General features: G+C 55.7%; 1 protein-coding gene across 1 annotated transcript in view; it reads right to left on the minus strand.

Annotated features, from left to right (window-relative positions):
* Positions 1 to 11,927, minus strand: part of RAB6B (RAB6B, member RAS oncogene family) — a 57,363-nt gene extending 45,436 nt beyond the window's left edge. The window contains exon 1 of the mRNA XM_040232785.1: positions 11,528 to 11,927. Coding sequence (XP_040088719.1) covers positions 11,528 to 11,597 — 70 coding nt within the window. The 5' untranslated portion in view covers positions 11,598 to 11,927. The remainder of the gene's footprint in view (positions 1 to 11,527) is intronic.
* Between the last annotated feature and the right edge of the window lie 248 nt (positions 11,928 to 12,175).

The following is a 12,175-nucleotide window of genomic DNA, read 5'->3' on the forward strand; positions in this document are numbered from 1 at the left end:
CAGCCGCCCAGTCTGGGAACCGCAGTGTCCTAGTGGGGAAGGTGGAGGCACCGGTATGTTCAAGGAAGCCTGGAGTCGCAGAACTGGTGCACTGAGCTGACAAATGCTTCCCTCATCCCCGGGGACAAGGTGAGAGCCCTTCTCTCCACCCCTACTCTGCCTGGTGAGGGGTCATCAGCCTCCTCACAGCAGCGGGTCCCAACTTCTCACCTCATCCTCCACCTGAATACAGAATTGGTCCCATCATTCCTGTGCCCAACAGGAATCAGTGTCTCCACGGGATCCTTTAGTTCTCTTTGGTCAGACATCAGGGTGGACAGCACCGCTGCCTAGAGCCTACACCAGCCGAGCTTCCCCAAGGCCACAGCGTGAGGCGGCCAGAAGCCCCATGACGGTGGCACTCCGGCATCTGTGTCTGGTGGGGGGGCCTCCCCTCAGTGCCTCCATGGCCTTCTCTTTCTGGCACCTCTGATGCTCCCATTTCCCTCCCGTGTTCCCCCTCACTGGATGGGGAAATACACAAGAAACGCGTGTTCTGAATGATTCGCTTTATTCTCTCCGTCTGTGTGATGTCTGTTCCCCACTCACCAACGTGGTCAGCACAGAACATTTTCTCTACCTCTCTCTTTGTTGCCCCCTCCCCTAGAGGGACCTGTCCCCTGTGTGGAGGTCACACTTGCAGTTCTGCAGTCCCAAGCCAGGGGTGTATCTCCTGGTCCCACCTCCACCCTGGGGAGGAGGGCAAAGGGGCTACGGAGCAGGGTTTTGCACGGGTCAAAGCTAGGCTGAGCTGCTTGCTGCCAACTTCCAGGTTGGTTTTTACTGGCCCAGCAACCTGGGCAGGGGTGACACCGCTGGTGAGCACCAGTTGAGGGCACAGGTCTCCCTATTCACTCTGACCTCACAGATGGTGAATGTGGCCCTGCCCACTGAAACGTGCGGTGACCACTGCTGCTGCTGCTGCTGCTAAGTCGCTTCAGTCGTGTCCGACTCTGTGAGACCCCATAGACGGCAGCCCACCAGGCTCCCCCGTCCCTGGGATTCTCCAGGCAAGACTACTGGAGTGGGGTGCCATTGCCTTCTCTGGCAGTGACCACTGACGACTTCCAATTAGGATATTCTCCCAACACAGCTACATTGACAAAGGAATACCCAGGTGGGGCTCAATAACCTCCAGGGCCAGAAGACAGGAGGGGCAGGGAGCCGAGGTTACCAGGGCTTTGGAGGGTGGCATCTCAGGCCTTGAGAACAGCTTATGAGACCATGACCTGGCCTGTGGGTGGGGGCTGGGTTCAGGATGGCAGGACCTTTCCTCCATGCTGGCTCCCTGGCTCCCACCTTTGCTTTTTGTGCAGCCCACTCAAGACCCGGTTTCTGTTTCCCAGGTAGGGAGGGAGGCTCTTCTCCACACAGGCCTGCCTCCAGTCCTCAGGGATCCCTGAGCTTGCTGGGGAGCTGGAAGCCACAGAGAAGAACAAGGGGAATCCATGGAAGAAAGCAAAAGAGGGAGTCAGGTGTCTGCTGGATGGGAAGCCCAGCAAGGGAGGCAGTAACAGGAGGCTACAAGAGGGCTGGGGCATGCACACACCCAGCACCAGCTTCTCACCAGGTGGTGAATCCTGCCCTGAGCAGGATGGGAAGAGCCTGGAAGGGCAGCCAGCAGTCCAAGGGTATCCAGGGGATGTAGAGGCCGAAGGATTGAGGAGCTTAAGGCAGCCAGTTTGGGTACATCTGAGGACAGTGTGCTCTTGCAGAGAAGGACAAAACCCCCTCCTCCCCATCCCTTCATCCCTTGTTTCCAAGTCCTCACTCAACAGAGAAACAATGAAGAAAATATACATCCCCAGCAGAGCTGAACTTGAGGCCTGGAAGAAAGTTGACACAAGCCCTTCTCCAAATTCCATCCTCTGAATGTTCCCAGTGGCCTGGTTCAGGACACCTGCTTGCAACCAGATCATATCTTTGTCTTTTAACGTATAGATACACCCTTCCTTGGTTGAAGCCCCCCAGTGTGTTCTGGCTACCTGTGGGGAAGGCTCAGACCCTGGCATGTGGCCTGACCCTGCTTCCCCAGGTAGAACTCCTCCCACCACGTTCCCCCAACCACACCAGAGCCCAGCCATGTGAAGCACACCCAATTCCCTGGAAGACCCATGCCCATCACAGGCCTTGGCCTTGGCAGAGCCGGGCCCTTTCATGATGAGCCAAGAGGCTCATGATGCCTTCTCTCACCTGCCAGTGAATTCCTGCTCACTGTATACCACCTCTTCCAGGAAGCCTTCCCTGACTCCCCCGCAGACCACACCCACTGGCTTGCTTGTGTACTTAATATTCCCATCAACACTGGCTGAGGCTTACAACCCACTTACCTTGGGTCAAGCACTGTTCCACTGACAGGGCAGAACCTCTGGCCTGCAGTCCCCGGGCCATGTCCTTAGGGAAGGACAGTAGCAGTAAAGTTGAGGTACTTAGCCTGTGAACAACTATGGGGCCAAGGGGTTCAGGGTGAGTTTGCCTGGCTTCCTGCCAGGCTGGGAAGCAAGGAAAACACTACCTTGGGGTTTTCAGGGCCCTTGGGGTCCTTCCGAGCTTAGCGGTAGCAGCTTGTCGGCCCTGCACACTGCGTAAGTGCCTCCGCCTCTCAGGGCCTCACTTGCCCCCTCTATAAAATGGGGTGGGCAGCTCTACCTGTCAGATCAGGGATGCGTGAGAGAGAGAGTCTATCAGTGACTCTCCAAGCCTTGAATTCTTACTTCTCTCCCTCTCACACATCTGCAAGGGGGGAATCACCATTACTATTCATTAACAAAATGACCTCCTCTGGAGCATTCAGCATCGTCATGTACTGATGCAGTCAGGACATCATGAAAGTCATGAAGACCCTACTGTCTTGGGGAGGAAAATGAGCACAGGGGGTCCTGTTCCCTGTTCCATCCCAACACCCAGACAGAAAGGGCTGGGCTGGGGTGGAAGCCCCCGGCTTGAAAGGACAGCACTGGTGTTGGGGCTGCAGTAGGAGCCAGGAGTGGGTCAATAAGCCTGACTGGTCTGTGGTGGACACTGCATACCCCTTTTGGCTCTGGGCCTTTCCAAGCCATCCCTGCTTACCACTTGCCCACCTGCCTGTAGAAGGAAGTGTCCTGGAGTAGGCGTACCTGGGAGCTGTCCTCATCACGGGTCCTCTATATGGAATAAATGCCTCCCGGCAGGAAGGGCAAGACAGCTCCATCCCTGTTGCCTGGCAACCTGAGCCAAACACATCATCAGCAGGGATGAACCACAGCAGCCTGAGGGCACAGCAGGGAGGGCTGGGCCCAGGTGGGTGGGCCTAGAATGCCGGCCAAGAGAAGAGGTGGCAGACCGGAGTGGACCCTGCACTGGAGCCCAGGGCAGCTGCACAGGAGACAGTTGGCAGAGGCCCTGATCCCATGCCTTCGTCCTTGCAGCCCCTCTATCCTGTGCTGTGTCTAGGCTGGGAGTGTTACTGGCTTGGCATCCTACTCTAAGCTGGTGTTGAATAAAGAACCAGTTCCTTGCTAGAGCGGCCTGGAGAAGGCAATGGCACCCCACTCCAGTAATTTTGCCTGGAAAATCCCATGGGCAGAGAAGCCTGGTGGGCTGCAGTCCATGGGGTTGCTAAGAGTCAGAGATGACTGAGTGACTTCACTTTCTCTTTTCACTTTCATGCATTGGAGAAGGAAATGGCAACCCACTCCAGTTTCTTGCCTGGAGAATCCCAGGGATGGGGGAGCCTGGTGGGCTGCCGTCTATGGGGTTGCAGAGTCGGACACGACTGAAGCGACTTAGCAGCAGTAGAGTTCCATTGGCCCCAGTGATCACCAGGTCTTCTAGCCTCCAGGGGGATATTGCAAAAGCCAGAGATAGGCTGGGGCTAATCCAACCACATGGCCAGCTGATGGCAGGCACCGGACAGAATCAGGGTCTCCAGGGCCCTGATATCTCCAGGCCTATGAGGGAGGAGGAAGCCAGAGGAAGGGTTACCCCCAGAGCTGGTGGGACCCAGCTTCTCAGAGTGACTGGTTCTTCCCTCCTGTGTAATTAGTTCTCAGCTAGAACTTGGGGAATATTCTTCCTCCAGGGCAGTAAGGCTGACTTAGAGGACTTTAGTGAGACCATCCCTATCAGCTCCCTTTAAACAATCCCAGATAAGCAGCTCACACTGTATGAGAACAGAGGGCCTGCTATCCAATCCCAGCTCCATCAGACTCCCTTGAGGAGACGCCGCTTCCTTCCGAGAGCCCTCCTCCCCGCTCGGGGCCTCAGCATTGCTACCAGTCTGGGGGGATTAAAGGCTACCCCCCACCCCCACACCGCAGCTCTGCCTCAGCAAAGAGCCTGGCACGTGATTCCCCAGGAGGCATTTACTGTGGACCCCGTTTCCACACAACCTCAGTGTTCTTCAGTATCCCCACCCCCCTCAAGCCTGGGCCTCTCTTTGAGGCACAAGGCCTGACAGTTTACGGCTTCTCATGGTGACCTGGGTTTGGATTTCCAACCTGCCACATAAGCAGGGAGTCGCTGGGCGTGACCAGCTCTCTCAGAGCCTTTGCAAAACAGGATGAGTCCCATGTCTATGGCTCCCTGGGTGGAGCCTTGAGCACACTGGGTTTTTCCCAAATGCCACTTGGGTTAACTGGGGGAGGGCACAGGAATCCAGGAGGGTCAACTCCATTTTGTCAGGAAGGGCTGGCTGGGTCTGGACACCACCTTCCCTTCTTCTCCAAGCCCCTAGAATAATGGATCCTTCCCCAGCAAGGTGACTAGGCCACCACCCCGCTGAGGATCCTCTGCCAGTTCCCCACCACCCTTGGGAGAAAGTCCCAGCTCCTGGCCAAATCAGTCTCTGTGACCTGCCCTCACCTCCTCTCCAGCCACAGGGGAAACTGAGTCAGTCTGTGACCCCAATACTGGAAACCTCTTGCTCCAGGGAAACCCGTGAAGGCAAGAAGCCCCACCCCAGTGCCCAGGCCCTGGAGGAAAGCTGAGGTCTGCAGCACAGAACGTACCCAAGGGAAGTCCCCTTCTTCACCTGCCCACTGCACCCAGCTCCTGCTGGGGCTCCTGTTTGCCATGCTTTTCAAGCATTTTATAGACATAACCTTTACTTTAAAGGCTCCATCCTCCCCTCAGGAGTGAGGAATAATCTGCTTTCTTCTGCACCCTGGTCTGTTCTTTGATTATGTCACCCCCTAGGAACGATTGCTACCCGGTCCAGGACATGTGGTTGAGCCACCTGGGCTCCCACCAGCCTTGTTACCAAGAGACCAAACTAAATATACCTTTCTTTTAAAAATAAATCATTTTACTAAAATAATAATGTATCATGGTAGTGAAAATTTACTTTTCAAAATGATCTCACTTAGTTCAGGGCCAAAGTTACCGAAATAATAAAGGGAATTGGAAATGTCAAGTTTGGTATTAGAAGCTCTCTTAGGAGTCCTCTGGCATTAGGAACCTTCATTCTTCCCTGCCCTGTTCCAGGAAGCAAAAACTGGCTTTCTCATCCTCACAGTCCCCTCAGGGCTTAAGTGCCTAGCCCTGCCTACAGCCTGATTTCCTGGCAGCCTGTCTTTCGGGATCTAACAAAAGCTGGCCATCTCAGGGTGCATGGGGTACTTCTCCCTGGCAACCTCCGCCATCTTCTCTGTAGTGAGAAACAGAAAATGATGCAGACACACAGACAGTTGAAGAAATGCCCAGCACAGCAGTCCACTCCCGACGTTTATGAATTCTGCACTTCGACCTAACCTTTCCTCACCTTCTGCAGTGCAGCTGTCCATCTGTTTCTCTAAATTATTTACACTGAGACCAGACAGCCCTACACATTCAATGGCTCATTCATTCCGCAACAGTGGAAGACACGGTGGGGAAGACAGGGACATTCTGCAGCCTGGATGGGACACAGATGGTACCACCCTCAGGCCTGCCCTGGGCGAACTTGCAATGTCAAGATAACAGTTATAAGGATAACTATTCATGGGCTAATTTTAGAGATGTAATAAGTAACAAAAGGACAATGAGGTTGTTATATTTTAATGGTATTCATTATAATTTGGAGGCTACAAATGATAATGATAATCAGACCATGTAATTATCGTTACACCTGCACCACCAAAACCAGTTCTCACAGTTTCTTGTTTCTCTTCCGGCTGGTTCTTGAGCATTTATCATCAGCACTGAGGATATCACTTTTTTCTTATGCCAGAAAGAAGAAGAAAGCACACACTAAGTTGTATCTGACTCTTGCAACCCTACGGACTGTAGCCTGCCAGGCTCCTCTGTCCATGGGATTGTCTAGGCAAGAATATTGGAGTGGGTTGCCATTTCCTTCTCTAGGGAATCTTCCTGACCCAGGAATCGGACCCAGGGCTCCAGCATGACTGGCAGATTCTTTACCCACTGATCTACACCGGAAGCTCTGTTTCTTATGCTGAGTACAGGTTAACTCTTGTCTTGGTGTCTGTCTGTGTGTGTCTGACCTTATATACCCAGTTGTTTAAACAAATAAAGCAAAGGTTCTGGGTCTGTATCCAACATCCAAGGTTCCCTCTCTTACCCAGCCACTAAAGCAGGGAGAAAACTTGGTAAGAGAAAAAGCAGGACCAAGAAGCTGAGGCACGGAGTCTCCTGGTGACTCAAACTGGATCTCATAGAGAGCTGGATGTGCCCCTTCTGCCCCATTTCTGGGGGCCTTGCTGCTCTCTCACAGTTCTTCAGATGGTGGTAGCAATGGGGGTACCCTAAGAAATTCAGGTTCCATTAGATGAAGGGTGAGTTGAGCACAACCAAGGATAAATGAGCCAGTCTTCTATGAAGATTCAAGTGCTGTGGATAAAAATCCGCTGGCTTGACAAAGTGGCAGGTGTCAGGAGGAAGAACCTTATTTCAAAGCCGCCTTGACTCCTTTCACTTTCAATGTACTGATGGGCCACCAGCAAATCCCACACAGCAAAGATCTCTCATCATTTTCAAATGAGATATTTAGTAAGTACAAACCTCCTGCAGTTGGACAGGTGGGAAAGGTGACTAGATCTTAGGTGCTGAAATTTGCTCTTAAGGGGCTTAAAATTCAGGTGGGGTTTTTATACCTAATAAAAGTTAGTAAACATCTTAAAATCCTAAATAATCAACACAACGGAGGTCCCGGGGCAGCATATGATTGTTTTTAAAAATGTTCAAAAAAAGCAAAGCTCTGCCATGGCAAGTGCCCAGCTAGACTGGGCACAGCAGGGCCAGCGGGTCTGGGAGGAGCAAACCTCTGGGGTTAGGCACAGTCACCAGGCCAGTGGCAGGCTTCCAGGGTGGCTGTGGCAGTGTTCATGGTGAGAAGGCAGGGGTCCAGAGTGGGCCCAGCCATGGGCAGGGAGGGAGCCAGCAGTGAGGACTGGGATGTAAGTGGATGGACAGCTCCTTCCTTCTCAGCAGTAGCAAGCCTGAGGGTCACCTTCAGCCTCCTGCTCCCCACCCCACACACTTCTTCTACAAAGTGGGGAGAAGAATGAACAAAGCTTCCTAGAGAGGATGGGCCCCTTGTGAGACCTACTCCCTGCGCTCAGCCCAGCACGCTGCCTGTGGAAGCATCTCCTCCTCTTCTCCTCTGAAGCCTTTAGAAAGCACCGTGGTCACCTGCCCCCCGAAGGTGGGTAGGACACCCTGCTACGTGCTTCCACAGCAGCTGTTCCTCCCTCATCACGGCTCTTGCAGACCTTTACTGGAATGAATACCTGCACACATCTGCACTCCCCAGTGGACTATAAGCTCCATGAGGCAGGGATCCACTCAAAGGTCTGACTGAATGAATAAATGGATGTGGGAGGAGGAAGGGAGACATGGGTCGGGGAGGGAGAGAGGGATGGTTGAGCAAATGACTAAACAACAACGCTGCCTGCAGGGTCACTGTGCGGCACGAGTCCAGGGACACCACTCAGTGACCAGTGTGTGGATGGCACCTCCAGCAGTGCCTCTGCCAAGGGGCATGGGGGGCACCTAGTCAGAGGGGGCAGCTGGCCTGCTGGCCTCAGCCTGGGGAAGCAGACCAAACTTGGGTCCAGTCATCTTCCTGCTCTGGCTGGAGGAGTCTCGGGGAAGGGAGATTAGCAGAGGCCGGCGTGCAGCAGATACCGCACACTTCCTCCTCCAGGCCGCACACACTTGGAGAAGCCCTGCGTGAAGCCAGAGCCCCCATAGAATGCCAGCAGAACTCAGAAGCAGGGCTGTGTCCCTGAGGCGAGCTCCATCCTCAGATATCTGCTCATGCCTCCCTTCTCTGGATGCCACCAGGTGCCCAAGTCAGGACTGGTGTGCATCACCCCCTCTCCTCAACCACTGCCACTGGCATGACAGCAAGGCCAGCAGGCTTAGAGAGCCATCTGAGCCCCAAGAGGATTGTTTGGCCTCCCCACTGCAAGGAAACCCTTCATCCTGGGTCTACAACACTCTCTGCACAATCCCTTCCCCTGCCAAGCTGACACTGGCCAGTCCTGTATTCCACAATCCAGGGCAAGCAATCATTCTGCACCTGGAGGGGGTGCTCTCTCATAGACTAGAGGTATTCTCTCTAGACTGGCTCCTTGAGGTGTCCCAACATAACCTGGTCCCCGGTATATCTCTGAAGGCCCCAGGCCCCTGGTATTATCTGGTTCAGGGCACCCTCCTCATCACTGGGCTCCAGGGTGGGCACTCCTCTCTGGGACCCAGCTGTCCTTGCCCAATGGCCTAGAGAGATGCCACCATTATGCCAGATACAGGAAACAAGAGAAGGCCATAGCCCTCCACTTCCTTCCCCTGGCCCGTTTCCAGGAGGCTCGCTTATACAGGCCAGCCCACTGCTGTTCTAGAAGTCTCTGCTGTGCTCAGCAGACCTGAGTTCCCCATGTATAGAAGGGGAGGTACCTCCAACGTCACACAGGGAGGGAGACCCAGGGTGGAGGTGATGGCCGGAATTCAGCAGCTCCCTCCACTATACAGGCTGTGGAGGATATGGGCACAAAGGACCAACATGTGTAAAAGTGCTTGCAGGCAAGATGGAAGTCATGGTTGTGGTGGTGATTTTTCTGTTTTACCAGGCTCAGGGCTGCACATGTCCCCTGCATAACTCGGGGACCCCAAAGCTCTGTAAAATTGAAGGTAAATAACCCACTAATGACATAACAAAGTGGGAGGAGTCTTCAGGGCCTTAGAGCTCCCTGCCAGAAAGAATCAATGTGGCTAATGGCAGTGCCTTTTCCCCTAATGACCATGTTCAAAGGGCTCAGAAACCATGATCCCAAACGACTAGCCTGGCATTCCCACCAGGTCACCGAACCCAGCCATAATCCTGGCCAGAGTTTGGTAACCACCACCTCCTATATTAAAGATTCCCAATTCTTGGCTTTCCCAATTCAAGGTCACCTCATTTCCCAATGGCATGTTAGTGACCGGGAACAGGAGACACGAGTTTCAATCCCAGAAGTGTTAGCAACTCACAATAGACCTCTGGGTCCACACCCTATCCTGGGGTTCAAACTTCCCTTATAAACATGCTGGGCTTCCCTTATAAACATGGGGGCTCACTCTCTGAGGGCTTCAGCTCTTGTTTCTGTGATTTTAGGTGCAAAAGTGGTTTGCAGAGCTCATCAGGGGCCTTAGCCCATCAGAGGTTCTGAGGGAGCCCAGAGTTTTTACTCAAACACACCAGATGCATTCTCCTCATCAAACCCCTGGTCCTTCACTGAAGCATATTCAAACTTGGAATAAAACTGTGTTTACTGACAACCTCTCAGGGTCCAGCCCTTTGAGAGACACTGAGGAAACATGAAGGGGTACGAAAACGACCCTCAGGCAACCATCTTACAGAGACAGAAACTAAGGCTCAGAGAGGCTTCGAAATCTCCTCAAGGGAACACAGCTAAGAATTCAACTCCCAGGGCTCTAGCACTGGTTGGATTAGCACTGTAATGTGAAGACCAATCCCTCTACTCCCAAATCCCTTTAGGCACAAGAAAAAGTTAGTTTTGTGAAACTGGAATCTACTAAGATCAGAAACTCAAGAGTCCAGGACACAGGGCTGGCTGGCTGAGTTCATCTTGCTCAGAAATGCCCAGCTTGGCCCTAAAACCCATGTCAGAGCTTGGCCACCTTCTGACACCCTTCTCTGAGCTATCCCTGCATCCCAGCTAATGAGCAGCGGCAGGCAGGGGACTGTCATGTGACCTCCACAACCAATATGTACACACACATCACAGCAGCACCTGGAGCTCACCAGGTCCTCCCAAGGTTGTGTGTGTTGCAGCCCCTTGTACAGACAGGCACTAGACCAAGTGAACTGGACTGGTTTGTAGAGCTAGAGCTGGTGGTCCTGCCTCCAGACACAGCCTTCTCCCAGAGCAGGTCAGAGCCCAGCCTGTCTCCCCGCAGCCTCAGGTGAGAGGCCTCTGCAGGGATGCTCTGAGAACCATTCCTTCCTACAAGTGTCAGAGGCTCCAAGCTCTTCAGTCTGGTTTTCCCTCCTCAGGACTAACCTGGCTTTCAGAGATGCTTTCCCCGGGGGAGCTACCAGACAGCAGGAAAGCCGTTTGTCTCCCCGTCTCCCTGGCCCCTGGCCCGCTGCCACGGTGGCCTCCCCTCCCCCAAGAAGGGCGGTGAGCTGGGAGGTGGGGGTTGGAAGAATCCGCCGAGAACGCTCTTGGGAGGGGTGCTGGGAAGCCAGGCAGGGCGTGTCGCCTGGTCCTTTCTCTGCCCAGCGCCGGGCTTCGCGGCTCTTGGTGCAAGGCACCCCGGTACCATCCCCCAAATCTGCCCTGCACTGGGGAACCCCTGCTGTCATCGCTCAGACCCCTGAGCCTCAAAGCGGCTAATACACAGCAGCGAAGGGCAACGGGTCTAGAACGTTCGGTGCCCAGTCGGACGTAAGTCAGGGGAGGTGGGCGCCCTGTTCCCCCACGATCCGCACCCGCTCTTTTCAGAAGAGACAGATGTCGGTCTTCTCCCCGCGGCCGTCTGCCCCAGGGCCTGGACGTGTCCGCAATTACGGTTCCCCTCAGGGGCCCCAGGGAGCCCCTCCGGTGCTGCGGTTTGGGGAGCGGCCAGACGCCAGTGCCGTCTCGTTCTCTAAAGAGGTGCAATCGCCCTCCCTGCGACCCTCATCGGCGCCCCGCCACCTGCGCGGTCGCCCGCAGCCGGTGCCGCAGTGCGAGCGAGCCAGCGAGCCCGGAGCCTTCACGCCCGCGGCCGGCGCCGCCGAGCGAGCCGCCGCCCTCCCGTGTCCCCGGCGCGCCGCACCCCGAGCCCCCACCCCAGATCCCACCCTCACCCCCACCTCTGGCCCCAGCGCCTCGTCGTCCCTTACCCTTGGAGCCTCCCCGGCCGGCCCCTCCGAGCCGGCCACGACCTCTCCATCCCCAAACCTCTCCTCTACCCGGGCCCCGAGGGGCCTTTTCGAGCCGAGGTCGGGGGTCCCAGTTGGGTGGATGATTTGGCGGCGGGGGTGGGCTCGACTCCAAACCCGGGGAATAAGCGGGGTACTTACCGCTCTGCTCCCCCAGGAAGACCAACTTGAATTTTCTCAGTGGGTTCCCAAAATCTCCCCCTGCGGACATGGTGCTGGCAGCTGGGGCTGGGAGAGGAGGAGGAGGAGAAGCGAAGGAGCAGGGAGGGGAGAGGAGGAGGGCGAGGGGAGGCGGCCGGCGGTGCGGGAGCCGGAGGGGGAAGGGCTGGCAGCGCGCGTCCCTGAGTCCCCAGCTGCGTCCCGGCCCCGGCCTGCGGCTGCGTGTCCGGTGGCGGAGGAGGAGGAGAAAGATAAGGAGGAGGAGGAGGAGGAAGGATGGGGCTGGGCGGCCGCAGGCGGCGCTTGATGCGGCGCGCTCTGGACGCCCGAGGCGCGGCGCAGACTGCGAGGATCGGGCGGAGCGGGGCTCAGGCGCGCGGGGCGGAGGAGCGCTCTCCCGAGCCGCACCAGTCGGCCCCCCTCCCGCCTTGCTTCTCCGCCCGCGCCTGCGCTCTGCGCGTTCCCTAGCCTCTGATGTCATGCGGGGCCCGCGGCGCTGCGGGGCTGAGGGGCGTCAGTCCACCCACCCGGAGCCCGCACTCGGGTGAGAGAGGGTCGCCCCGCCGTGCCTTGAAGAGGCTACCGAATCGGACCCTCTCTCATTGCCCCACTGCGTCTGTCTTCCCCACT

The sequence above is a fragment of the Oryx dammah genome, unplaced genomic scaffold (assembly GCF_014754425.2).
Source record: "Oryx dammah isolate SB20612 unplaced genomic scaffold, SCBI_Odam_1.1 HiC_scaffold_2, whole genome shotgun sequence".
NCBI lineage: Eukaryota > Metazoa > Chordata > Mammalia > Artiodactyla > Bovidae > Oryx > Oryx dammah.